The sequence below is a fragment of the Leptonychotes weddellii genome, chromosome 10 (assembly GCF_054177405.1).
Source record: "Leptonychotes weddellii isolate Sample4059 chromosome 10, ASM5417740v2, whole genome shotgun sequence".
Taxonomy (NCBI): Eukaryota; Metazoa; Chordata; class Mammalia; order Carnivora; family Phocidae; genus Leptonychotes; species Leptonychotes weddellii.
The window spans coordinates 37928307-37956282 of NC_138378.1; the positions used below are offsets into that span (position 1 = coordinate 37928307).

The 27976-nt window shown below is 41.5% G+C and overlaps 1 protein-coding gene and 1 non-coding gene across 3 annotated transcripts; both read right to left on the reverse strand.

The window, feature by feature from the left end:
* Positions 1–637: 637 nt before the first annotated feature.
* SNX5 (sorting nexin 5) lies at positions 638–27914 on the reverse strand. 2 transcript variants are annotated; one of them, XM_006748205.3, is made up of 14 exons: positions 27781–27914; positions 27459–27541; positions 16431–16535; positions 14815–14925; positions 13871–13992; positions 12577–12700; positions 10778–10873; positions 9520–9625; positions 9359–9434; positions 8368–8407; positions 8193–8279; positions 6383–6542; positions 2550–2635; positions 638–1427 (listed from the first exon to the last, which is right to left on the reverse strand). In XM_006748205.3, exons 2-14 carry the CDS (start codon positions 27507–27509, stop codon positions 1377–1379), a joined length of 1215 nt encoding a protein of 404 aa, XP_006748268.2. In that variant the 5' UTR covers positions 27510–27541; positions 27781–27914; the 3' UTR covers positions 638–1376. The 2 variants fall into 2 exon arrangements, with proteins under 2 accessions (XP_006748268.2, XP_006748269.2); XM_006748206.3 differs by lacking the exon at positions 27459–27541 and having other exon boundaries at positions 27781–27901.
* LOC115937363 (small nucleolar RNA SNORD17) lies at positions 21254–21490 on the reverse strand. The gene has a single exon (XR_004072662.1). It is a non-coding gene; the product is annotated as a small nucleolar RNA SNORD17 (small nucleolar RNA).
* Positions 27915–27976: the final 62 nt, after the last annotated feature.

Consider the following 27976-nt stretch of genomic DNA (forward strand, 5'->3'; position numbering starts at 1 on the left):
ACTGGAGTTTCAACTGTTTAAATTCATTTTGTGCACCATGCTTCCTAAATATGCAACATGGAGAAGCAAGCTGCTGTGTCTGGCCCGTTTAGTAAATTTAGGTACCTGGCTCATTTTATTAACTGGCTGGGTGGGGAAGCTAGACTTCAATGTCGTTTAATAGAAGAAAAACTGCTCCCTGTGGTGTTCAGACATCAATATTTTGCAACTCTTGTACCAGTTACAGCTAATCCAAGAACAGGATGAAAGTGGTGGGTAAACATCTTTTACAGTCTCAAAGGATCTTCCCAATAGTTACCTACAAAGGGTAAGATGTAAAACTTCACAGGGGAACCCCTGGCAGGTACTAGTCATCACCAACAACAGGATCGATGCAGCCTTTCCGAGGACATAGCATCACTTATGCTAAGCCTGTCAAAAATGCAAACCCGAATTGAACCCATGAGCAAGCCAGGCAAACCCGATCTGGAGACCTTCTAAAAAAACTGGCCGTCAGTCGTCTCAAAAGACATTAGGATTAGAACAGAGGCTAGGACTGTGGGCAGAGAGACCTTGAAGCCCTCAGCATCAGAGGGTTAGCACCAACTGCAGTCTTGGGGCACACTTGGGCCTTGTTTTCCAGAAACACTCCGTATGGTAACATGATTTATTATTTTATTATACAAAGTACACACACACACACACACATCTCCCCCTACAGTCAGGAAGGGGGCTGCGCACATCTTAACGTAGACTGGCCATCTTCTAAAGTAGGCCATATTATTTTTTTATACCCTAAGATATTTCTCTCCCCTCAAATATTTATATCCCAACTACAAAAAATGGAGCTGCAAAGGGTATATAAATGAGATTTTCTCGTTCTTGTTATAGTACAATCACTTAAGGTGACTAAAGAACCATGAGTGTAAGGGGGGGGAAATTACATTAAGAAATGGAATGTATATGTTACCTGCAACAAGCAGCTGACTTATTTGTTGTCAGTGGCACCTACTCTAAATTAACTGGTTTGTAGGGACATGGACACATGAAACTACGAGACAACATGCGCCAAGCCATTGCTTGTACTTGGTTCCAGAAGGCACGTTTCCTGCACTCTTTATAACTAAAGACAAATTACAGGAAAACTCAGCATGTAGATTCTGCCCACTTTGAGGTATTAAATGCATAAGGAAAAGATTAGTTACGTCCAATTAGCATGCAATAGAAATATTTTTAAACCAACATGGTTAAGTGTTAAGATTTTTAGAAATCAAAATATTTATTCACATAATTTTAAACTAAAGTCAAAGGTAATAAATCTTCTGTGGTGATGATTTAAGTGCAAGTGATGCTGGCTTTCTTTCACATTCGTGTCCTTCATTCAGAGAAAAGGCAGATCAGTTGTTCTTGAACAAGTCAATGCAGCTCTGCAGGAGGGTGACATTGTTCTGGAAGAAAGACAAAAGTCGAGGCAGACCAATGAATCTCTCTAGAGTCCAGACCTCCTACATATCTGTAAGAATTCAACTCAAACCCAACTCTTAAACTTTCACAAGAGATTTAAAGCCAGCCAAATTGGGTTGGGTCCTTTTCTTCATTAAATCTCAACTGAACCTCATCCTACAACCTGCACCCCAATTTCATGTTGTGGAGTTCCTCTCCCTCTGAGGGTCTGGGACTGCCACCTGGAGAAGCTCACAGCTCCACTGCAGGTCTGCTCTCAATGCAATCCTGCCCATTTTGCTTACTATGACGTAACCTAAATGCTATAGAAGAATTTTTCTTTGAAATTGAAGGCCCTGGAAAGACCGGATAAAAAAAGTGCTAAAAACTCAGATTACAAATGATAAATATTCGTAAAGAACTTAGCACAAACTGCTTTACAAAGAGGAACTGAGAAAACTCAGAACACTCAACATTATGCTATGATTTACATATACAGGACACTCCAAAACCCCAATTTAAAAGGTCATACACAACAGGACCTGGACTTAATCAAAAAGTAAATAAATGTTGTAGTCAAAATAAAGAAATTCAAAATACACACATATGTTCAAAGTCTTCCTGCTTAACCAATGCTGATGGGCCAGACAGCACTTCTGGGACTCACACACAGATGCACCTAGGAACCACCGGAGGAGCCATGCCCAGAAACTGAGCCAATTGCTCTGGGCACCAAAAAGTCTTTAAAAGCTCCTTTAGGAGATTCTAATGTGTACCCAAAATTGAGAACCATTTTTCTCCATCTTCTCTGTACCAAATTAAGCTACAGACATTAAATAAAAAAGGAAGTTCTTCCTTTCTAAACAAAAAAAGAAATTAATATTAAGACACTAATATGCTCTTCTCCAAAGCAGTATTTCATCATGATGTTGTAGAATTTTGGTTTGCAGCAGAAAAAATCCAATAAGTGACTCCCACCTACATCACAGGAGATTAATCGCACAGGAGATTAATACCACAAAACAAACCTCATCTGCCCAATGATACTGAGATAGTGAACTGGGAAATAACCTGACAGGGGGAACCCTAAAAAGCTTCTGGAGGAAACTTTGGAGGAAAACACTTACCCTGGCATGCTTTATTTCCAGTTCAGACATTTCAATTAGATTCTTTCTAAACGCTGCCACTCTCTTTCGTTTGAAATTGATTAGTTCTATAAAAGAATGTATACCAACAAAAGCTGAACAATTTCCATCTTTAACTTCTAAATATCATTCTTACATATAATCTCCAAAACTGATACACACATTTTCTCATATTATTTCTGCAATTGGGACATATACCTGACATTGCCTTTATTTATTTAAAGATTTTATTTATTTGAGAGAGAGAGAGAGAACATGAATGGGGAGGGAGTGAGAGAGGGAGAAGCAGACAGACTCCTCTGCTGAGCAGGAAACCCGATGCAGGGCTAGATCCCAGAACCCTGGGATCAAGACCTGAGCCGAAGGCAGACACTTAACCAACTGAGCTACCCAGGCGCCCACCTGTTTTTTTAAGATTTTATTTTTAAGTATCTCTACACCCAACATGGGGCTCGAACTTACAACCCTGAGATCAAGAGTCACATGCTCGACCTACTGAGCCAGCCAGGCGCCCCTGCCATTGCCTTTAAAATGAGCACTAGCACTGCACCCAATTACTGAGCATCAAAATTCAGAGAATGCCACGGACTACTTGGGAGAATCTATGAAATGAGCAGTCTTGCCCTGAACTTCTAGTCACCAGTACTTGTGGAAAGAAGGCTGCGGAGGTGGTGAGCCACATATACATACCCGCACCAATGGCTATTTCTTTAATGATTATTTTTAAACTTGTGGTGAAACTACTGCTTATGTTCAGACTGCTTCTCTGTAGATATGATCTATACAACATGCCACCTTTACATCTATTATTTTCTATCACCAAACATTATTCAGGATTAATGCCCCATTAGAAATTAGGGTAAACCAAAAATAAGTACTTCCTCCCTTGGATTCCTTTCATAAACGTGTAGTTCTGGTCATCACTCCGTTGGTCAAAGCCCTCCCCAGCTCAAGCTGGCACTCTTGGTCCTCAGGAGCAAACTTACCCTCCTGTACCAGGTCTACACAGCACCAACCAAAAGAAAGATGAAGCAGCCAACATTAAAAAGTAAAAACTTACAAATCTTATCATGAGGGTTAATGACATTACCTTGGATATACTAAATAGGTCTTCCCAGAGATCAGGATAAACTCCTTTCCTCTAGGCCTGCACCCAGGACCAGGACTCAACGCTAACCTGTCTCATTCTCCCGTGATGCCTGTCCACACCACCATCTTTTGTACTATGCTCCCATTCAATGCAGTATTCTACACAACGCTGTACTTTTAAATATAGCATAACCAGGCTTATTTTGAATAAAAAGGATAAAATCTAACACAGGAGCAAATCTTAGGTAAGGACAGGCCTAAACTGGCACCATTTTAAAGCTTTGTGGTTTTTCTTTAATCCCCTCAGAAGTTGTCAGGGCTAGTAAACTCTGGCCTATGTAACAACTTAAGATTTCAACTCAGGAGTTTTGAAGTTTGTTCTTTTCCTTATAAATTTAAAGTAGCTAATTAAAAACAAAAGGCAAAAATTTATTTTATCATGGCAGCAAGGAGATTCCTTTGAAAAGAATCCAAAAGACAGCCAAGCGAGCATATGTGCATGCCCCTTTCAAGATTTTTGTACAGAGAAGCTCTGTCTCTTACAGCTAAGGAATTATAGTACTGAAAACAATGTGCCAACGCAAAGGCTCACTATTATCAGAACGTTTTCAAATAATGCTTAGATTCCGGAACCACAGGGGAGGGGGAAAAAGTTCTGAGAAAACAAAGGCTTTAAAATGAGATAGGGGGGCGCCTGGGTGGCTCAGTTGGTTAAGCGACTGCCTTCGGCTCAGGTCATGATCCTGGAGTCCCTGGATCGAGTCCCACATCGGGCTCCCTGCTCAGCGAGGAGCCTGCTTCTCCCTCTAACCCTCCCCCCTCTCATGTACTCTCTCTCTTTCTCGCTCTCTCAAATAAATAAATAAATCTTTAAAAAAATAAATAAATAAATAAAATAAAATGAGATAGGGATTTCTCACAGAAACTCAAGTTTGGGGGTGAATTTGGTACAGACTATCAGTATAATTACATTCACATTCAGGAAAATACATTCTTTACTTTCTGGCATGTTCCATTGTCCCCTGAGAACTGCCAGGTAGTGAGACCCCCCTAAAGAGAAGACTACAATTTACACTCCTGTTCTGTGGAAATGGAACTCTATCTCCTGAATTAAGTTAAGCCATATTCCCCCCTACTCTGGAATTGGGTAGGCAAGAAAGAACCCCAAGGCTATAGATTGGAACTGAGTCACCACCATGGACTCATGATTTCTGAAAAGAGTTACACACCCCTCCATTTCCTGGCTCTGTCTCCTGAAGGGCCTAGAAGCAAACATACCCCAGGAGGAATGAGCACTTAGCACCCAAATCTTGTCACAATTCTGTAAATAGAAACCCAGGGGCGCCTGGGTGGCTCAGTTGGTTAAGTGTCTGCCTTCGGCTCAGGTCATGATCCTTCCTGCTCAGCAGGGAGCTTGCTTCTCCCTCTCCCTCTGTTGTTCCCCCTGCTTGTGCTCACTCACATGCTCTGTCAAATAAATAAGATCTTAAAAAACAGAAACAAAAACCCATGTCTCTAATAATGACAAGGAAGGAAATGTGGGAAAGAAGGGAAGGCTTGTGTTTAAAGGATGATGATGCCAAGGGCTTGGAAAGAGAATGCTAGAACTGGGGGAGGGGAATTGCCTTTCTGCAACCATCACAGTAAAGGCTGGCTCAGACAAGAATCAACACAGACTAAATTTAGGGAGAAAGTATGATGAAGAGCAGGCTATCTGCAAGGTCTTAAACTGTCTCCCCACACACTGCTGATTAGTGGCACGGCGGGGGGCAGTGGGGGGAGATTAACTATACAGTGGAGAAATTGGGCAACACCCTGATTGGGTAATCAAACTTAACACCACAAATGAGGGGGAAATGGGACATAAGGTGCCCTCAGATGAGACACCTGAAAGACACATTACTCAGATAGTATTCTCCTGGAAATGCATAACCAGAACCTATTCATAAGGAAATAAACATTCCAAAAATGAAGAACACTATTTGCAGACACTGTGGTCCCCCAAAAGGCAAATGTCATTTTATTTTTTATAGTTTTTTTTTTTAACATTTTATTTATTAACTTTTCAGAGAGAGAGAGGGAGAGAGCACAAGCAGGGAAAGTGGCAGGCAGAGAAAGGAGGTTCCCCGCTGAGCAAGGAGCATGATGCGGGACTTGATCCCAGGATCCTGGGATCATGACCTGAGCCGAAGGCAGACGCTTAACTGACTGAGCCACCCAGGCATCCCTGCAAATGTCATTTTAAAAAAAAGGCAGGGGCAGGGGTCCCTGAGAAGGGTTCCTTCCAAATTAAAGGAGACAGAAGAGCTACGGTAACCTAATGGCAATCCTAGAGAGGAGGACGTTATTGGGACAAACAACAAAATGGGAATATAGACAACAGGCTGGAATGTATTGCATCAAAGTTTGCCAAAGTCAGTAAGTATACTATAGGGATATAAGAGAAATACACCACAAAGTTTTTTTAGGGATAAAAGGACAGTAGATACAACTTAATCTCAAATGGTTGAAAAAGGAAAAGAAAATTCCACCCCGTGTGCATTTATAAACATACACGTGCCACTACGTGTGTGTGCAAGTGACGAAGCAGAAGAGGCAAAATGGACAGCTAGGGAACTCCAAGTAAACAATGCACAGGTGTTCTCTGCATTATCTGTGCAACTTTTTTTCTATAAGCTTGAAATTATTTCCAAATAAAAAGCAAAAAGTAAATAGCCCTGCTCAACCTTCTTTTGCAGATTCAGAAAGCTGTTCAAATTTCTGGCAGCATTCCTGCTGGTGTGCCTCAGCCAACTTAACATCTTTGCTTTTCAACCGGGCCTTATCCAAGGCTTTGTTTGAGTTCTCATAGTCAGTGAGGGCTCTGGTGCGTCTGTATAAGAGATCCTGAGAAAAAAATTAACAGACAGCAAATGGTAGTTAAAGTTATCCTGAAAAATGGCTAGAGAACAAAACAGGAGGAATAAGTATCTAAACTACTCTAAAATTAAAAAAAAAAAAGGCCCAAGTATCACAGTGCCAATGCACTGTCTGAAATGTCAGATGGCAACAATCTAGTCCACTTCTACTCTCCCCGCTTCCATTATGTTTTTTTTTTATTTCAAGATTATCCTAGGAACAGCAATTCTTGCAGCACTGTTGAGAGCTTTTGGAAATTCTTTATATGGATCAAAAAAAAAAAAAAAAAATCCAAAAAACCCAAAACAAAACAAAAACAAAAAAAACACCCAACAGTGAAAACTAAAGGATCGAATCATTTCCATAATTCACTCATGGAAAGCAGTTTCAGAAAATTAATCACTTCTACCAAAACAGCAGGCACTGCTGGGCGGGTCAAGTGATGCTACTAGAACACAAGTGAGGCAGCAGGAAGAACGTTCTTCTGACCTTACCCCACCACAAGCCCTGCCTCAAGTCCAACAGAGGCTCTCACATCCGAAATAAAGACTATTTGCAATCTCCAGCAATGTACAAGTTACCACCATATTTAAAGCAGAATAGATACAGGAGGCTCAACATACATGTTTTTGTGTACACTCAAAAAACTTGGGTTTATAATCAGCTCTCAAGTCCATTAAAATACAAAATAAGAAATATAGTCTGAAGTATATAAAAATATATCCAAATATAAGACTAAGGAAACATGCCAAAAGACAAGTTAACTAAAAATGAAACTATGAGGAAAATCATGAATTTCTACTTCCTAATGACATTTCAGGGCAGTGTTATGCCCAGTGAAAGCATGTTTCATTCCCAAAGGTCATTCTGCTTACCACTTAGTCTTGGTTTTGGTGAGTAATGGTTTATAGACTCAAAAACTGCAATTCAATAAAAAACTCACAAAACCCCAAAACCTCTTCTCCCTCACAGCCCTTCTGGAATGTGTTCGGTTATACCCACATCCAATAACCTATAATCCCCCGAATTACTATCTGTCCACTCAGCACCACTCCTACTGCTCCTGATACAAACTAAGGACACAATGCCACAAAAAGGTATGTTACTGTAAAAAGATTTCAATCTAAAATGGAACCAGAGGCTATGAAATGGAGAATCTCACACACGTGCCCTCAAAAGAATGGAACCTAAGAACTAAGGGACTGATTTCAAATGCCCAATTTATAGAAGACCCAGAAGATAAGAGACTTATCTCCTGTCTGATCAACTCACTTCTTGGCACAAACATCCTCAAGCCAATGAACTTAACTGCTTGGATGTCCCTCTCTTCACACTCCTACTAAATACAAGCCCAGCCCAAACGCTTAACGCACTTGCCTGTAGCTGGCTACAGCGTCTGTTTCCTGAACTGCAATTCTTCTGCTATTCCCAGATCAACTCAATTTCTGGCCAAACTTGTCTCAGTTTACCTCTTTATTTAGTATTACTTACACAAACAATCCTGACAAACTCCTACCTTCTTTCATTTTCAACAACAAAAACAAGAACAAAATAATACATCTCTAACAGGAGACCTCTTCTGGGTCATGGCAAGGTGGTCTTGTATTGTTCTGATGAGTTAAACACCTGCTGCCTTACCTTAGCAGCCTCTATGTTGAGCATGTAGTATCGGAGAAGCTCTGTCAGCTTTAAGTCTTCATCTGAGGAGACTCGACTTTCTACTTTCTATTAAAAAAAGTAAAGGTCACCATCATCTAAGCAAAAATCTACAGATTATAAAATATATAATGAAGACCAACATAAAAATCCTTACCCTAAGTTTTTCAAATAGCTCAGCAACCTTCAATAGGTACCTGAAAAGATACACATGATTTTGGCTTAAGGTCTTAAAATCATGTATGAAACGGGACTTTCTCAGTAAGACATGAATGAGTAAACGCAGGAATCTGAGCGTTTGGTGCTTTAGAATTAATTTAGCAAACTAGTACTTTCATCACCAACTGGCCCAATCTAGTAGAGAAGATGGTTACAGATCTGAGCACATCTACAGTGCCACACTCGTGGCTATCAACCCCTCTCTCAGTGCCCCTCAGCCACCTTGCCATGCCGATACTGTGTCCCTAGATAGTCTTTAACCAATGTCAATGCTGTGTTAACCAAGGGCAGGTTCTAATGAGCTGCCACCATGGGTGTCCCAAAACCATAAATACGCTATTTAAATAAAAAAAAATAAAATAAAATTTTTAAAAAGCTACTGTTTCATTTTGACATTAGCCTGACTTCCATCTTCAAATCAGAAATACCACCACCACCTGTTATACCAAGCCCTAACTGTTAAGTAGAGTGCAGTCTCACACCAGAAATACCCAGGATGGAGGAACTGTGAATTCATATAAAAAAGCTCAAACCAGACTGGGGTCATGGCATTACCCTTAAGACCACCTTAACCAAAACAAATTTCTTAATTCCATGGCTTTACCAGGTGAAACACCACTTGCCAGAGAACATATAAGGCAAACTTCATTCAGAGACAACTCCAGAATTAAATCAAAAAAAGGGGAGTGTTTGACAACAGCTACCATGTTTGGTATAGAAGTGCCCTCTGAGTACCCTACAAACATCTTAAACTGTGTCTATGTTCACATGGTGTATAAAGATTTGAGTGCTACAGACTATACTATCCTCTACTCTTGATGAGCTGGTACTCAAAAGCAGAAGTGAAACTATACAGTCATTCCTCATTACACCACTCAGGGCTTTTCAATTAGGGGAGGAGGGAAAATGCTTTTCCAACAAAAACTTACTTTTTGATGACCGTGGGCTCTTCTAAAGCCAGGCTATGCAGGCAGGCTGCAGTGTGGATATAGTCATCTGCAACATCTGCAGAAACAAGGACAGCCCTTTTTATATGAACAGAGCTAGCACATGAGCAAAGCTAAGTGGCTAGTGGGTGAATGGTATTTACTTTTATGAGATCGGGTCATTTTGTCAGCTTTTGCACATGAATCCTTGATCCTATTATAATAGTTAATGAGGAAATTCTTCTCTTGCTCAAAGAAGTCATCTACCTCCTAAAAGGGGAAAAAAGAAATTTAAGAAGCAAAACTCTTAAAAATACGAATGTATTATGCATTAGAAGAAACATTCAGAAAATAACCTCATGCATTAAGAACTTTAACCTTTATGGACCAAGGAAAGCCAAACTGACAAGACAGCATTTCATGCCCAAGATCAGCAAAACTCAAGCGTTGGCAGGAAATGTCAACAGAGAAAACAATTTAAGAGTCATTCAACAATGCCCAGGAAAACTCTGGTATCCTCTCTAACATCCAGCAATCCTGGCAGAGAAGTGGTTCTGGCTGGCAGGTTACAACTCAGCAGTGGATACCCACATCTGTTTGTATGGGGGGTATATTTGGTGCGCACCAGTCAGGGATGCCAAACATCCTGTGATATGTGAGTACAAGACAGCCCCATACACCTTAAAATGCACCAAAGAGAAATTCCTAGAGTTTCCAAATTCCTGACAATGCTCTCTACTCAGCACCTACACTCTGGGCCCCTTGCTCAAGCCCTCAACAAGTGGCAAAGTTAAACACAAGACGGTAACTCAGTTAAAAAATGGAAGGGGCTAAGGAGTGAGATAAAGATCACCCATGAGGGTAATGAGGGACCTGTTTATTAGTCTTTTAAAACAGCTCTGTCCAACAGAAATATGTGAACTACATGTGCTATTTAAAATTTTTCTAGTAGCCACATTATAAAAAAAAAACAAAAACAAAACACAGGTGAAACTACTTTTAATATTTTACATTCTTTTCTTCACATCAGATCCTTGAAATCTGGACATGCAAATAAAATTAAAAATCTGGTGTGGCTGGGACTACCAAAACGGACAGTAGTCCTGGAGAATTGCATGAAATACTAATCCTGTAGCTTATTTTCTTTTTAAAAAATAAACTGAGTAACCGCTCTCTGTACAGAAAAGGAGAAAAAGAAGAACAAAGTGTGAGACTGTTCTTATCCCCTCACTTAAGAGAACAGGATATTTTAGGAATATAAGTGAAAATTCAATGAGTAGATAAAAATAACCAAAATTTAAAAAATTTTTAGGTGAGGTTAATACCATTTGTTTTACAAACATCTCTTGTGAAGAAATAAAAGCAGCAGCAGAAATAAAATGTAACATGAAGAGTTTTCTACAAACAGCTAAAAGCCCTTACCTTAACTCCAGAAAAAAGGACCTCATCAGCACTTTTCACCACACTTTTGAAAAAGCCACCAAACACCTCTTTGGTATTTTTCCGCCTAACACTTAGCTGGAAAAAAAGAAAGAAAATCATGAAAAAATAGTTTATGGTATACATATTTCTCTAAGTACTTTAAGCTCTTAAGTATCTTCCAAGTGATACTGTGTACTAGCATAGGAACACACATAAGATACCTTTTAATTCCATCTTAGCCACCAAGTCTAAATAGGAATAAACAGCAAAACCTAAACACAGGTCACAGTTCTAAAAGCGTGACCTAAGGGCGCCTGGGTGGCTCAGTCGTTAAGCATCTGCCTGCTCCTCGGGAAGCCTGCTTCTCCCTCTCCCACTCCCCCTGCTTGTGTTCCCTCTCTCGCTGTCTCTGTCAAATAAATAAAATCTTAAATAAAATAAAAGCGTGACCTAAAGATATTTTGGAAAAAATACCTGGCACTAAGTCTCAGTGGCTTTTATTTTATACTTTATTTTTAAGTAGGCTCTACACTCAATATGAGGCCTAAACTCATGGACCCAAGATCAAGAGTTGCATGCTCTTCCAACTGAGCCAGCCAGGCATGTGTTAGTGGCCTTTAAATCCTTGGCTGAATTACTGTACTGTTGTTCTATGTTGTTCACTTAACTTCACTGGTTAGACAATACTGAGGAACTTAAGTCACGGCTTGCCTCAAACATATTAAGTAATTAAAAATAAATAAATAAAAGAAAAAAAAAAAAGGCCAACAGGGCACCTGGGTGGCAGAGATGGTTAAGCGTCTGCCTTCAGCTCAGGTCACTATCTCCAGGTCCTGGGATGGAGCCCCACGTTGGGCTCCTAGCTCAGCGAGGAGGCTGCTTCTCCCCATCCCTCTTCCCTAAGCTTGTGTGCGCACGCACGCTCTCTCTCAAACAGATAAAATCTTAAAAATAAGGCAAAACATACAACTCCTTCCAACAAACAGGTAACCAGAAACAAATGTGAACTGAAATTCCTCTTAATCCCAAAATTGGGGTGCCTGAGTGGCTCAGTCAGTTGGGTGTCTGCCTTTAGCTCAGGGCATGATCCCTGCACATCAGGCTCCCCGCTCAGTGCGGAGTCTGTTTCTCCCTCTCCCTCTGCCCCCACACCCGCTTGTTCTCTCTCTCTCAAATAAAACCTTTCAAAACAAACAATCCCAAAATTAACTGAAGGCAAAAACTGGTCCTTTATTAAAAGGGGAGAAAAGTAATCTTGATGCATTTTATAAAAATGTCTTGAAATGGATCTACGGGGGAGGTGGAAACAGTATCTAAAAAAAAGATTCCATTGTCCCATTAAAAAATTCAGTACTTTAAAAGTCAATTTTTCAGAAAATATATCAGGCCATCAAGTATATTTATTTTTTTAAGGCAATCTCTACACCCAAACATGGGGCTCAAATTCATGACCCCAAGATCAAGAGCTGCATGCTTTTCCGACTGAGCCAGCATGGTGCTCCTCAAGCGTATTTTTTTAAAAAAATACAGTCACATGGGGGGTCCTGGGTGGCTCAGACAGTTAAGCATCCGTATCTAACTCTCGATTTCAGCTCAGGTCATGATCTCAGGGTTGTGGGATCAAGCCCCACATCGGGCTCTGTGCCCTATAGGCATGGGGCTTGTTCCGGATTCTCTCGCTCTCCCCCTGCCCCTCCCCCCACTCCTTCCCTAAGTGGGGGAGGGGGGCTGGGGAATAGGAAGAAATACTGTCATGTGCATTTTCACTGGATCATGGAAATGGAACAAAAATGCCTTACATCCTGATCATATTCCAGGAACACATGGAAGTTGCGATCTTTACTGAGAACAGGGTGAGAAGAGAGCCGCTGTAGAAAGACTTCATGGGAGGATACAGTCTTCTTAAAGACTGCAAGATACTCACTGGAAGAGAAGCACACAAGGCATTCATCTGGCACCGCTCGACTAAACGACCAGTATTGGTCCTGGTTATCACCACTGTTCTGCTCATGCCACTAAGGGAAAAAACCTGAACTGGACCAAAACATTTTGGTATAACCTTTGATCTAATTAGTAATAAGGCATTTGCCATTTGGGAACCTGTGGAATAAACCAAAGAAAGGGGAAAGTAATATTATAACCGGAGTTAAGAGAGCAAGTCTACCAAGTCCAAACCTACATGCAATTACTGCTAGTATTTAGCAGCCACAGAACACTGGTTTCTGTCAAACAACGAAGAAAATGCCTTAGTCCTGCACCCACATACATAGCACTGAAGTCTAATAAGGCTTGGAATTATCACACATTATAAAGGGACTTTATCTCAACCTAGCTATTACAGATCACTCTAAACTTCTCAATGGTAGGACTTCAGTCTGTTGTGCTCAGTATCTTATTCTCAGAACAGGCCATGACAGGTACTCCAGCATGTGCGGAATGACTTAGTACCTGAGGTGTGTGAACACTGGCCCTAGAGAATATGGCCGTGGGGCAGAGCACAGAGGACAACTGCTGAGATGGGCACCACACTGACAGTGGAAGTGGTGGAGGGAGCCCAGTTAGAGGTGCAAGGATAATTTCGTAACTAACTTTAATGCAAATCCCCAACTGTGATACGGTTTTGTTTGAAATAATTACAACCAAATTAAACATGCTTCCTGTGAACCTAGGACTTCTTTCAAACCATCAATGTGATTATTATTCAGAGTGCTTCTCTGCAACCGCATCAGTGCAGTCTAGTTTCAGCTATATTTCAGTCAGCGAACTTCAGGGAATAAGACTTAGTACGTTATCAGCAGCCTGAAGAGTTCTTATCTACAAAGACACAAAGGCTTACTTCTTCACTATGCCAGACCAGCATTCTAGAACAAGTAGTCCACATGGGGGAAAACAATCAATCTATCCAGTGTCCGTCCCCCCCCCCCCCGCCCGCCCAAGGGAATCAACCGCAAAACATAGTTCTACAGGACAGCGCACTAGGCAACTAATTAGCTGCCATACTTTTAGAAAACGGCCAGCTTCTCCTGGTTTCTGTACACTTCACCACTTTGGTTCTTCTCAAAAGATACAGCCCCATCAAGAAAACCCACTTACGCTTCCAGCTCTTGCTTCATCTTAGCAAATTCTTCTTTGGTCATAGACCCTTCACCCTCTCCCAATTTCTGCATCTTTTCTCGAGGGCCATCGAAGTCAGGCTTTGTAGGAGCAGGCGGAATCTGTAGGAGAGGCAGGTTAACTCGCAAGCATCCTTGTCCCGGCAGTGATGTTCTACTCAGTGCCTATGCACAAGGAGGCAGCCAGCCCAGTGGGACTAACAGGTCAACCACTGTTTTTCTCTTAACCTTATTCCTTTTGGCCATATAAAAGAAGTTTCCTCCCCACGACTGGGCACTCAGACTGTAATCATTTGTTCAGGTTATCCATTACGGATGATTTGTAGGGGATAATAGTGTTTAGCCTGCTTCAATGTCAGTTTAAAATGTATATATGACAATCAGTGCTAAAATGAAGTCTGTGAAGCACCATCAAAATTAGTCTCTAGACATCAAAGGTAATTTTTAATTCCACAGGATAATTAGAGATTCCAATTTTGAGTGAACAGAATATTCTCAAACACAAGCTTCAACACTACTTTTATTAGCACAAAGACAACTGCTTCCTCTACTCCTTGAGCGGAGGACACTTTGAGAAATTTATTGTACACCATTACCATTCTGAGGTTTTCCTAGAAATCAATTCTACTTGATGCCTGGAAGTACCAGAGAAATACCAAACCCAAAGGTAGAGAAGATTCAAACCATGAAACCATTTAGTCTATTATGCAGGTCTTAAGAGTGTATGTATGCTTCACCTCACAGCTATAACACGATTCTCATGTAGTTTAGCCTTACCAATAGTACATGGTCTAGTTGGTAGATGAAATCAAGAGTTTTCACAATCCATTATAAAAAATGGGTAAAAGTCTCTTTAAACAAAATGAGTAAGAAGGTAGAAGAAGCTGGCTTCAGTGATTATTTGATTTTCCAAAATGCACTTACGATAAGCCCAGCATAGTCTGCAGTTTCAATAAGAGTGTCATGGAGCCACACAAAGTCTTCATGTTGCCTTGTAACAGAAAACTCTGGGCTCTGAAACGTGGGCAGCGTGGTCTGTGAAGAACAGAGTAAAAAGTTAACTGGTAACCACCACTTTCTGATAAAGCGGTTTGGGTTTCCTGGGCTGTGCTATGGGAAAATTCTGTGTATCAAAACATCTCAGTGAGACCCAGTCAAGAACAAAAGCAGCAACACATGATCTCCTCACTATAAAAGTCATCGCTGAAGATTCAACATGTTCTTTAAGGAATTCTTTTCACATAACTCCACCTTTCAGGTCAACTCAGGCAGATATAATCACATAGTCGTCACATTGTCTCCTGAGTGAGGTATGCTAATCAAGCCACCAAGGTATTAAAAGAAAACCACATGGGGGAGGACTGTACAGATAGCGTTGTCTGTATGTGGGAGATGGCATGTAACCCAAAAGCTTTGTATAGAATCAAACTGCCCAATTCAAACTGTGCTTCAGCCATTTATTTCACTTAAACCTGTGGCTCAGTTTCCTCACCTGTATAAGGGGATAATACAATACTATCATAAGGTTATTACAGAGAGAAAATTAAATCCATATAAACCCTTTACAATGCCTGGTGTAAGACAAGCATTCAATACATTTTAACTAGTATGGAAGGAGAAAGGACACTGAAAATGTTCCTGAAAGGATGGATTCTGAAACATTACGTTTACTCTCCACATTTTTCAGATAGGCATTATTGCCTTTGTCAAATTAAAAATTTGTACATGAGGCATCAGGGTGGGTCAGACTGACTCGATTTTTGGCTCAGATCATGTTCTCAGGGTTGGAGATTGAGCCCTGCATCAGGCTCCAGGCTCAGCAGGGAGTATGCTGAAGATTCTCTCTCTCCCTGCTCATGCTCTCTTTCTCTAAAATAAAATCTTTTAGGGCGCCTGGGTGGCTCAGACATTAAGCATCTGCCTTCGGCCCAGGTCATGATCCCAGGGTCCTGGGATCGAGTCCCACATCGGGCTCCCTCCTTGAGGGGAAGCCTGCTTCTCCCTCTCCCACTCCCGCTGCTGGTGTTCCTGCTCTCACTACCTCTGTCTCTGTCAAATAAATAAATAAAATCTTTAAAATAAATAAATTAAAATCTTTTTTAAAAAATTGGATAAGGAAAAAAGTGCTTTGAATCACAAGGAGCAGGAGGGGCTAAGGCCAATAACTTACTAAATATGGGAAAAAGCAAGCACTTCTCACTCATGCAAATAAAAACAAAGGTGGAAGATTTGAGCTGTGTAGGTAGTGGCTCCACACATCACTATGCCTGGTTTGCTTCCTCATAAAGCAGAGTATAAGCCACACGAACATCAGCAATACCCACAGCCCTAAGGCTCCACCACAGTGGAAAATGCTGAAGCAAGAGCACTTATCTGATGCTCACTACAAGCAAGATGAGGGATGTTCTCACTCAGCAGTAGCGCTACACTGCAAACAAACAGCAACCATTCTGGTTCAGGATCATCTCTTCTTGCCCACTGTGAATCACAAAGCTACAACATAGCACTGCTTTGATTACTGAAGTCACTCTGTCACTTACCTTGGTGTGCACTGTAAATTTGACCTTATCTCTCTCACTGAGTGCATCGGGTATGTCAATCTGAAGCGAGGGATCAACATTCAGGTCCACAGATACAGATCTCAGCTGAAATACATTTTTTGGCTATTAGTTTCAATTTCACTGTAGTGTTAAAAAGTATCCTTCCAAAAATGGAAGCTAGGAATTAAAAAGCATTCTATACAAGATCATTTATAACAAAGTCAGTTTAGATATCTCCTAAGTTTATTTGAAATTGTGGGGAAACCTGCTCTTTAGATGAATGGGTAGGTCCAAAATATTCCTGTATTTCTGAACAAAGCAACCACATGATTTTAGGTCTACAAGAAAAATACACTTAACCAAATATTTCAACTAAAGCAGCTTTGAAGTAGACAGAATGAGATCTTGAACTTCTCACATAAATACCCCAACTACAGAGAAGCATTACCAGATAGTACACAGAACTGAAAGAAGTTAGAAACTAAGAAAAAGAGAAGACACAGAGAACAGGCATGCGGTATAGGGTTCCTAAGTAGAAGGAAAAGAAAGAAGGATAAGAAAAATCAGCTCGAGAGAACAATTTATAGTCAGGGATTGTTTCAAAGAGATGAGAAATCTAGACACAAGATGTGATTTATTATAAAAACAAAGGCTTCAATTAGGAGAATCCCACTGTGGTGACACATAAGGACAAAGTGTGAACACTGCCCTGGAAGCAAAAGTAACCGATTTTGTGATCTGGAAATTCAGAGGAAAAGAATATTCAATTTCCTTTTCCCAGTTTAAGAAGAATTTTGGAAGAACTAGATTCTTGGGGGGATGTGGTTAAAATGGCTTTCCTATTAAATTTAAAACGTGATAAATTTCCTAATTCTGAAAGCAGACAATGATGGTCAATCTGAAGATTTGACACAAACACAGCATGACAGTGTATGTGGAATAAGCAGCTCATCCCCCTCTCACCCAACTAGTAATCTAGTGCTGAAGCGTCACAACACTGATTACCGAACCCAGCGAATGCCAAGTGAAGACTGGCATTAAGAGGATGACAGAGCAAATTCCCTCTGAATTTCCTTTTGGATTCTTTGCTTCAAAATTTGAAGTTCAACACCAAGGTTTAACTTCTGAAACTAGAAAGTCTGGTTCAATCAGTTCTATAAAGATTAAATATATTCACATACAAAAAATGGATTATTTCTCTCCCCTTTCTATCTTAGAAGCAATCAGTACTCTCCTTTCCCAGTGAGCACTGCAACTAAAAATTTTAAACTGCAAAAACCAGTCAGCCCTAGAACAATGGCTCTCCTCTAAGAAAGAAGCTTCAAATAATAAAGTTATTATACAAACAAAGGCTTCAGGTATTAATACAGTATACTTAACAGTCCCTGACATCTCAACCCAATACTTCTTCCAAATGGATTCTTGATGACTCCTATGAAATATTTGCTTCTTTGGTTCAATTTTCACATGTCCATTTATGAGATCTCTGCAAACAGAGATAAAGCTTCAAGGTCAGGGATACTTCATTTTATCACAACTGTGACTCTAGCTCTGACATTTCTGATAAAAGCTTCCTTCCTTCTGTTCATTTACCACTGGGCAAATACAGTGTTGGAAAAGACCTCAAAATACACACAAAATTTGTTTGCAGAGAATACTGGCCATGCCAACTATCTTATGTTTATATCTGGTAGTCCAGGAAATAAATAGGCCAGGTATAAAAGAAACAAGAGATACTGCTGGAAAGACAGGGTAGCCCATGGGACAGGTCTAAGGTGCTCTTTCCTAAGATTCCAGCTCCCAAGTCACAAATCCTGGTTTCTAGCCAGCTCTCAATTTCTGAACACTGACAATTCCATTTTGGCCCACTACAATTGAAGCAAACTCCATGAGTCTACAAACTCCACATGGACTACATTCTGAATTAAGATTGAAAGACCCAAGGGGAACATAATCTAGTAAATGGGTTCATTTAAGCACCTCAGTCAAAGCTACAATGGACTTTCCCAACTGCTTTTTGTTCCACTCAACAAATTATTCTGGTTTCCTCTCTTCCCATACTTTCACCCACAGAGAGGTAAAACCCCAGACTACTTACTATATTACCACCTTCCTTTTTTGTCAGCATAGAAATATCAGGTTTTGGTTTTTGTTTTTTGCAACGAGGACACAAAGAAATAGCAAAAACCAATGGAGGTTTCAAAAGACTTTCCATAAGATACCAAGCATCCAAGCTTCTTCAGCATGTTATCATTTTTTGCCAGGACACATCACCCTAGAAAGGGATTCAAACAAAAATCCAACCACCTGACATGATAGTCTTAACCACCAAAAAACCCCCAGATAACACAGTAAGTCTGCATTTGAGCCTTAAAGAATTGTCTGGAAAAAAGATACTAGCAAAATTCTAAGCATTCAGGGCATCACCAACTCAAGAGTCCTCATTCACAAGTTAAATGAACTTTCTTGTACTGAAGAAGCATATAACCCTCCAGATAATGAAGCAGCTACATCATCAAGGAGTAAAAAATTGTGAAATCTTCAAAGCTTCTAAGTCAGCACTGTATCCTGACTCCGGAAGCACAAGTGTGATTAAAAGGTCAGCATTTCTTCTGCTTAGTCAACAAATACAACACCAGATAGCCCCATGCCACAGTACTTGCTAAATAAATCACCAGGATGGAGGGTATAAGGATAACACCCCTCCATGTATTTCTCCCATTCACACACCTCCATCCCCTATCCTAAATAAGTATTCAGAGTACTGCTTAGCACTGCAGGCCAACACTGTCAGTCTGACTTGGGCCACAGAGGCCAAAAATGCCTAGAATGGCTGTTTAAATCAGCAAGGAAGCCAACTTCAGAACTATCTGACCTTAGGCATATTAATTTTTCTGTTTCCTAGTTCCCTTAGGTACCTCCTGAGAATCGAATTCAAAACGTTATCTACTCTCAAACAACGAAGTTTTAAAACTTTCTTCTGGGGCGCCTGAGTGGCCCAGTAGTTAGGCGTCTGCCTTCTGCTCGGGTCACGGTCCTTGAGTCCTGGGAACCTGCTTTGCCCTCTCTCTCTGCCCCTTCCCCCTGCTCATACTCTCTCTCTCAAATAAATAAATAAAATATTTTTAAAAAAATCTGAATGCTTGGTAAGAGAACCTGAAAAGGAAAAAACTCGATACAGAATCCCTGTGCATTTCCTCACCTGTTTATCACCTTTACAGCTGAGACATCTGATACTGCTTGCGGAGCTCTGAGCCGCTAAGGACCACTTTTGGTCCAAATCTTACTTATGACTCACCCTGGTACAAGACAATACCACTGCAAAGCTCTCTCTTCAAATGGCTTAATGGCTTACAGATGGCAAAGGGTACCTACCTCTGTGACTGGACAACACAGAAGGCTAGATTCTGAAATTCAGAATCAACAAGAGGAACAGAGAAAATACTTACATAAGGTATATGTTATGGTGACTACAGACTCCAATTTACACTAGCACCATACAACCAAAATGACAAGACACAACACAATGGGAAATAATTATCTCACAGTAACTGTTCTGCTAGAATGGGGGCTAGCTGAATAGCCATTTACATCAAACTTTTAGGGCAGGGGATGGGCTAAATAAATTGATGGGTATTAAGGAGGGCACTTTTGATGAGCACTGGGTGTTACACTAAGTGATGAATCACTAGATTCTGCTCCTGAAACCAATGTTACACTGTATGTTAATTAACTACAATTTAAATAAAAATTTGAAAATAAAAAATAAAACCAGTTTTGCACACAGGAAGAAGTTGGATACGCTAGCACATGTGACACCAATGAGTCTTCCCTTTAAACTGTTTCTATCTCCTAAGGATTTTGCTTTGTTATCCTTCCTACTGCCTAGGAACTAAGACCCCTTTCAGGGAGATGGGCAATATGACATGTCATCCATGAATGGTCTGTTAACAACATGATCCAAAACAGGCAAGAAGCCTGCCTTGTAAAACAGATTTTCAATTTGATCACAAGAACCAAGAAACGGGATTTCAGCTGGAAAAGTATGTACACCTTGCTCAGCCCAATACTCATTACTGAGGAAATTTAAAAAAAAAAAATGCTCAGCTGCAGACTTACTCTAAATTTGTATTAGTTCTGAAAATAAGACTCACATGACCCTACTTATGAAACACACTTCGCCGTTTCAATTCATAAGACGTGCTCTATTAGAAATTCTAATACCATACCCTCCTCCAAACCCCTCTTTATGGTTCAAGTATTGCTACCCCAAGTGTTTGTTATGTTTTCCTCCATCCTGAAAGGTAACCACAAGCTATTTATTATCTGCATTCAATTCCAGCTTTTCATCATAGCATTGGTGCATGAGAAACAATTCAATCAACTATAAGCAATGTATGAGCTCTGCTTTTACAGATATTTGTCCTCATCTCCTGCATCCCTCCTCCCACACCAACTGGATCACCCCTTCCTATAATTCAGGCCTGCCAATATCATCTTAGTCCTCAAAGAGAACAGAACCAAAGACTTCTGGAAAATTTCAGTCTACAAACACAGGTAATAGCTATGGAAGTCATATGCTTTTAAAACTAGATAAAGGGAGGGCACCTGGGTGGCTCAGTTGGTTAAGCGACTACCTTCGGCTCAGGTCATGATCCTGGAGTCCCAGGATCGAGTCCCGCATCGGGCTCCCTGCTCGGCGGGGAGTCTGCTTCTCCCTCTGACCCTCCTCCCTCTCATGCTCTCTCTCTCTCATTCTCTCTGTCTCAAATAAATAAATAAAATCTTTAAAAAAAATAAAACTAGATAAAGGGATGCAGCAAGTGATCAGATTTCCACCACTCATCTTGGTGAGATGGGACCCAGAGGGACCCATCCCTGCTGACACCAACCATTCTAACCGGTAGTCTACCAACACACGAGCTGCCCACGGTAGAACACCGCAGACTGCAGGGCATTTGGAGGCTACGGAGCCCCAAGTTCCTAGAACAGGAACCGAGGCTTGGAAGAAGGTCAGCGCAGCGCACTCAGCGAATGGATAAACTCAATCATCACTTCACAAAGCTGCAAGCCTATGAACTAGTCAAATTCCAACAAGGAACCAGAAAGATTAAGTTGAATTACTGGCTTAAATACATTAATTTCAAGAAATCCATCTATATGCCAGATACCTGAAGTATTTTCAAATGAGCTCACAAAACAAATAGGTTGAACTATATGATCTGTAATGATCTTGTAGCACAGAACTTTTACTAGGAAGCAATAAACCAACACTACATAGGAAGTAGCTCCAACAAATCCATTCAGAGCTCAAGTCCTTTGCCTCCCCACCAAGGCTGCTCCCAGCAGTTTCCTGGTCTATCAAGTCCAGGGCCCTCTGAAACAAACCTGCTATTTTACACACTAGTTATGTTGATGAGGGTGTTTAGAAACATTAACCACCATGCTCGCTTAGGCAGCACATATACTAGAAACATTCACCGCCTGATCCTCATGAACTTATTTTATGATCACCCCAAGATGAAATACACATAGGTTTGAGAATAAAATTGACCTTTACCACCAATGAAGTGGTTCAGCAACATGTACAGAGAACTGTCTGAAGTTAAGCTTGTGTCATCTAAATTTGAGACACAAATGGTAGCATACAAAGAGAAGGCAGCCTGCTTCGTGGTGGTGTTTCTTCTGCTTTGAGTCCGAGGTAAAGCACATTTCCCAGATCATTCAGATGCAAAGATTGCAATACCAGCTTTTTAAAATTTTATCATTTACCAGTTCTCTGTATCCATCAGCACAATGTTCAAGCTTTGTAGTGCTCTCTGTGAAAGGCCAAGCCAAAGCCTTGGAAGTTGTTGACATCTGCATTTGTACTCTTCACAATTTACACGGACTAGAATGAAAACTTACGAGTCTGCCCCACCAAAACAAGTAAACCATAAACTCTTCGGGCAGAAAATGCACACCGCAGGTTAACATAAGCAATTATCTTGAGAAAATTACCCTTTCTCTCCAGACCATAGTAGTACTTTAAAAAATTACACCAAATTTGTGAAAGGAAAAGCAGGAGGGAATCAAGCCAAGGACCCAATTTCTAAAGTGAAGGAAGTTCAGTCATTTCTCTGCTCCTCCAACTACAACTTACACACTCCCCCCTGTGGTATTTATGGTTTGCATTTGGGGTGTGAAACAGCTGATGATTTCCACATTCCTCTTTTGGGGGAAGATCTCTTTTTAAGAGTTAACTCATTGGCCAATTATAAATAGGTGTTAAGAGGTAAAGAAATAGCTTTTTGGAAAGCTAGATCATGCAGAAAAACTTCAATTTATACTTGTGAGAAGTTTGCCACATTCATGTGAGACAAGATGTCCTGCAGCTGTCTTCCTGCTGTTTCAAAAAGTAAAGGCAGAATTTTACAAAGCTCTGAAATACTTTCCTCAAAAGAACTGGGTTCATTAGAAGTTAGGTCGTTTCCTTAAATACTGCCTAACTTCACTGTATGAGCTTTTCACCACTGGTTATTTGAAGCATTTGGAGTACTAACCTAAAGAACTACTCTTGCCTAATTTCCTCAAGCACTCAGGCCCTGACAAAGCAAGATGTTCAAAAAGCAGGATTTTACACCAGTTCTACCCACAGCACGCTTCTCCGTGAGCTTGCATCTCGGCCCACAATGCTCCGCGAGTGCTGTGTCAGAGCCTCAGCAGCCTCAGGTTTCCGAAGTGGCACTGAACTCCACCATGGTAAACACAGCTGCCCCTGTAACCTTCAATTGCCCAGAACCTGCTGAAGAAAACCACCTTTTACCATCTTTTGATATGGTTCCTCAATACTGGTAAGAAAGCTAATTCCAAAGATGGTCAACAATGCTTATGTTTTTATACAGCATATTATTTCCTTAGGATTTATCAATCCTAGATCTGACAAAATCTGAAATAGGCTTACTATATATTAACCTCTGTAACACAAACTGACCCACACATACCACACATTTTAGGGAGAAAAGTTACGAAGTGATTCTCAAGGGACCTTTGACAATGCGTAATTTTACTCTCACTACTGGAGGGAAGGGAGAGATCACCTAATAGAGGCCAGGAATACTGATGAACACCCTACAATGCACAGGACAGTTCACCGCAACAAAAAATTATCAAGCAAAAAATGTCCACAGTATTTAGATTGAGAAATCCTGCTTTAAACTAAAGCTCTAGGGCGCCTGGGTGGCTCAGTCGTTAAGCGTCTGCCTTCAGCTCAGGTCATGATCCCAGGGTCCTGGGATCGAGTCCCACATCGGGCTCCCTGCTCTGCGGGAAGCCTGCTTCTCTCCCTCTCCCACTCCCCCTGCTTGTGTTCCTGCTCTCGCTGTCTCTCTCTGTCAAATAAATAAATAAAATCTTTAAAAAAATAAAATAAAATAAAGCTCTATATTAGATGGTTAGGTCTCACCAAATGAGAATCTCAAAGTGTAGAAAATTCTCCCCTGGCCACTTTTTCCTCACAGCCAAAAACAAAATGTGAGCAGATTATGACCTGCCAAAGTAGTATTCACAAATAAGGATCCTCAGGGCGCCTGGGTGGCTCAGTTGGTTGAGCAACTGCCTTCGGCTCGGGTCATGATCCTGGAGTCCTGGGATCGAGTCCCGCATCGGGCTCCCTGCTCAGCGGGGAGTCTGCTTCTCCCTCTGACCCTCCCTCCTCTCATGCTCTCTCTGTCTCATTCTCTCAAATAAATAAATAAAATCTTTAAAAAAAAAAAAAAAAATAAGGATCCTCAGACACAGTGTACAAGTTACTGATCCAGAACTAAGGTTTGGGCACCTCTAATTAAGTCACACTTCTGGCATGTAGAAAATTAGGAGAAAAATGAAGTCAACCATTTAGTATAAACTTCAGTCCACAAAAATTAGTAAATTTGGACTTGCTGTAGTATTGTTAAAAGTTCAAGATTGTTCCTATAACAAATTGTAGGTCACTCTTCATTCAAGCTGAAAGAGAATAGTGTCCCCACAACTTCCACAAATAAATAAAATTTTTAAAAAACAACCAAAACACACAGGGCGCCTGGGTAGCAGTCTGTTAAGCATCTGACTCTTGGTTTCAGCTCAGGTCATGATCTCAGGGTCCTGGGATTGCACCCCCCACTCAGGCTCCACTCAGGTTCCACGTTGCGTGGAGCCTGCTAAGGTTCTATCTCTACCTTCCCCTCTGCCCCTCCCACTCGTGCTGTCTCCAAAATAAATAAAATCCTTAAATAAGTAAAATAAAAACAACTAGTTGCAAACCAGAGCAGCACCATAAACATTAATGACTGGCTGAGGAGACCCCATTCAACCAAATTCCACATAACCAACTAGTTAAGGGCCAAGCTGTAATGGCGGTAGATGGGGAGGAGTATCACCTCACAGCTTTTCTTATGTGTTAAACTTAACTACACTCTAGTAGCAATTTATCATTAAAAAAAAAAGTCCAAGAGGCAATCAGGACCCACAATTCAATTTACCATAGGTTTGCTAGACTAACAGGAATGAGACTCATCAACTTAGAAAGATACACAATGACACTCTAAGTAGAAACTCAAAAACATGCTGCCCACCTATTTTAATGACTTTTTGGCAAAGGGAAGGCCCAGAAAGCCTAGAAAAGCACAAAATGACTGAAGGCCAGGGTAACTAATTTGCAAAAACAAGGTCCTGCATAATCTCCAATTATTTTCGCCTACCCATGAAAAACTCCAAGACACCAGAGAACTCTGGAGGAATGGGGAATCTCAGTACTAGTTTATCATGACGGTAAGGCCTAAAATGGGTTAATATTTTAACCCTTTCAGGAGCTAGACTTGGTAAAACCTTACTTTTCTAAAGATCAAAATACAATCTTTCCTACCACTAAAGTGGAGTTAAAAAAACAAAATTAATCATGTATCTCTTTTCCTCAACTGCTTTCTGGGAAAGGAGACAAATCCCAACACCCTCAACTAACGGATGTAACTAAACGGAAATATCAGGCTACCAGATACAAACCAATACTCCTTTTAGTTTTGCTGACCAAGCTGGAAAAAGTACGTGCTGCATGAGCATTCAAAATCCTCAAGAGTCAATTACATTCCCTACTTTATTAGTGGATCTAAACCCCATGAACCCCTATCCTCATGTAAATCCGTAAGTATATGGGAGGTTTACACTTAAAACATTTTCTGTAAAAATGTAAAATACTTCACTTGACTAAAAGCTGTATTATGGCAAGAAAATAGTTTGCCCAAGATTTGACTTCCTGTTATTTCACATTTGTCCCAAACTCCTTTTTGCTTAACAGTGAAAACCACCTAGACTCAATCCACAGCACAGGGCTAGCATCACAGACATAAGAAAGCAAAATGAGGGTGCCTGGGTGGCTCAGCCGGTTAAGCGTCTGCCTTCGGCTCAGGTCATGATCCCAGGGTCCCAGTGAGTCCCACATCGGGCTCCCTGCTCAGCAGAGAGCCTGTTCACCTTCTCCCTCTGCCCCTCCCCCTTGCCTGTGGCTTCCTCAAATAAATAAAATCTTTTAAAAAAAGCGGGGGGGTAAAACAAAGCCATGAGTAAGAGTAGTATTTTATTAAGTTTTTTTATTTCCTGATTTCTGTAACTTAATAATGCTGTATAATCCTTTCCTGTATCCACTAAAACTGGCAGGGAATAGCCTTTATAATCCTCCAATTCTACTGGAGCTCAGAGTGGTGGGAAAATTACTTCAAAAGCCCGCTACAATATAGTGCAGTAACATAAGAAGGTCAGTTGAAGGAGTTAAGTCCTTTTAAATAGCTATATGAAACAGATTCTGGATCAAGAGATGAGGTACCAGATTGAGGGGAGGGGGTCGTCAAATTGCTGTCAAAATTCCTATTCAGCATCTAAATTTCTTCAGAGAAAACTATGTCTATAGTATTCTAAAAAGAATCATGACCAAGCTTCCACTTTGTTTAGTTAAAAACACTTCAACTCTCAAAAAAAAAAAAAAAATACCCTAATCAAAAACCCTACCTCACACACAAAGTTGCATTTCAATAACTAACGTAGCAATGATACCCTTGTTGGAAGAATCCAGCTAGCTGTGTGTTAACTTCTGTACTTCCTAGATGAAGTCTCTCCACACGTGCTGTGTGTGGATCAAAGGATGCCTTTGACTTCTAAGTAGATGGAACTCTGTAAGATGCCCTCCAGGTTACTTACATTTGAGAGAGCTTTGTATTCTTAATTTTTTTTAATTTTGTCACAAAAACTTTCACGATGATGATTCTGCACATAACCTTGTGGCTCGTACCCACCTCTATGAATTGCGAAACTAACAAGTGTAAACGACCAATGAACGATAACCTGAACTTACTGCATTAGTTTTCTTTTAGACCTCAAGATTTAAGGGGCATAGGGCTAGCTTACATAAACACAAAAGTTTTTGGAAGGAAAAACTAAGTTTAACAAGTATTTGAGTACCTACTAAAAAATGACAAAATTCCCGCAGTGACGCATTTGGCGTTTACAAAGTTCTAAAGAACATGCTTCAGATTTGACTTGATGGAATTTCCCCAGTATATGGGCCAAAAAGCTTTCCCAAAAGGGGGGGTGGGGGTGCAGTTCGAAGGCAACAAAACCAAAATATGCCATTTACTGCATAAGTGGATTTCACATTCACCGTCAAATCTTTACAAAGCCAGAGGAGTTTTCACAACTTTTTACGTGAGAGTACTTTTCGAGTCTCCAGAGAGAAGCTCCAGAGACTCGCCGCGCGCCCTCGGTACCGGACACCCGGACGCGTGCTACCAAGACCGGTCCCGCGATGCTCGCTCTCGCCTCGGGTCCGCGGCCCTCAAAGAGGAGGGAGCAAAGGGCGCGCGGGGTCCGGCGGGTGCCTCCGCGTGGCCGGGGGGTGGGGGTGGATTTTGCGGGGAAACAGAGCTGCAGGAGCGGCCCCCGAGGAATAGGGGAAGGAATGTGGCGCTCCGGGAGGTCGGCGGGGCCTCCCGTCCTGGAGCATGAGGGCGAGGAGGGCCTCACCTTGCTGCAGTCCTCCTCCTGCTGCTGCAGCAACTCGGGAACCGCGGCCATGGCGACGCGGGCCTCGAGCGGGGGCCTTCTGGCTGTGCGGGGAAAGAAGAGGCTGGGCCGCCGCCGCCTCCGGGGCGCCTCTCAGGGGCGGCCGCGGCCCCGCCTCCGCCAGCCTCCCTGCCCGACCGCGGCGGGAGGCCTCCGGACTCCGCCACCATCCCAGCAGCCCCGGGAAAGGCCAGCGGCGCGCCACGTGCTCCCCCAGAGCGGCCTCCCCCGTCCCCGCTGCCGTCCATCTTGGAGCCGGGCAAAAAAGCTACGCGTGGCCTACCCTCGCTCCGGGCCACGCGAAAACGGCCGACCGCAGGGCCGCGACAAGGACTCGGAGCAACGAGTACTCTCAGCAACGCGCGTCTCAAGAAATCCCGCGCTCTTGCGCGGGGCAATTTATTACTCAGCCAGAGTCCAAGATGGCGACAGGCTGTGACGTAAACAAGATATCGTGAGAGCGTAAGGGCGCGATTTGG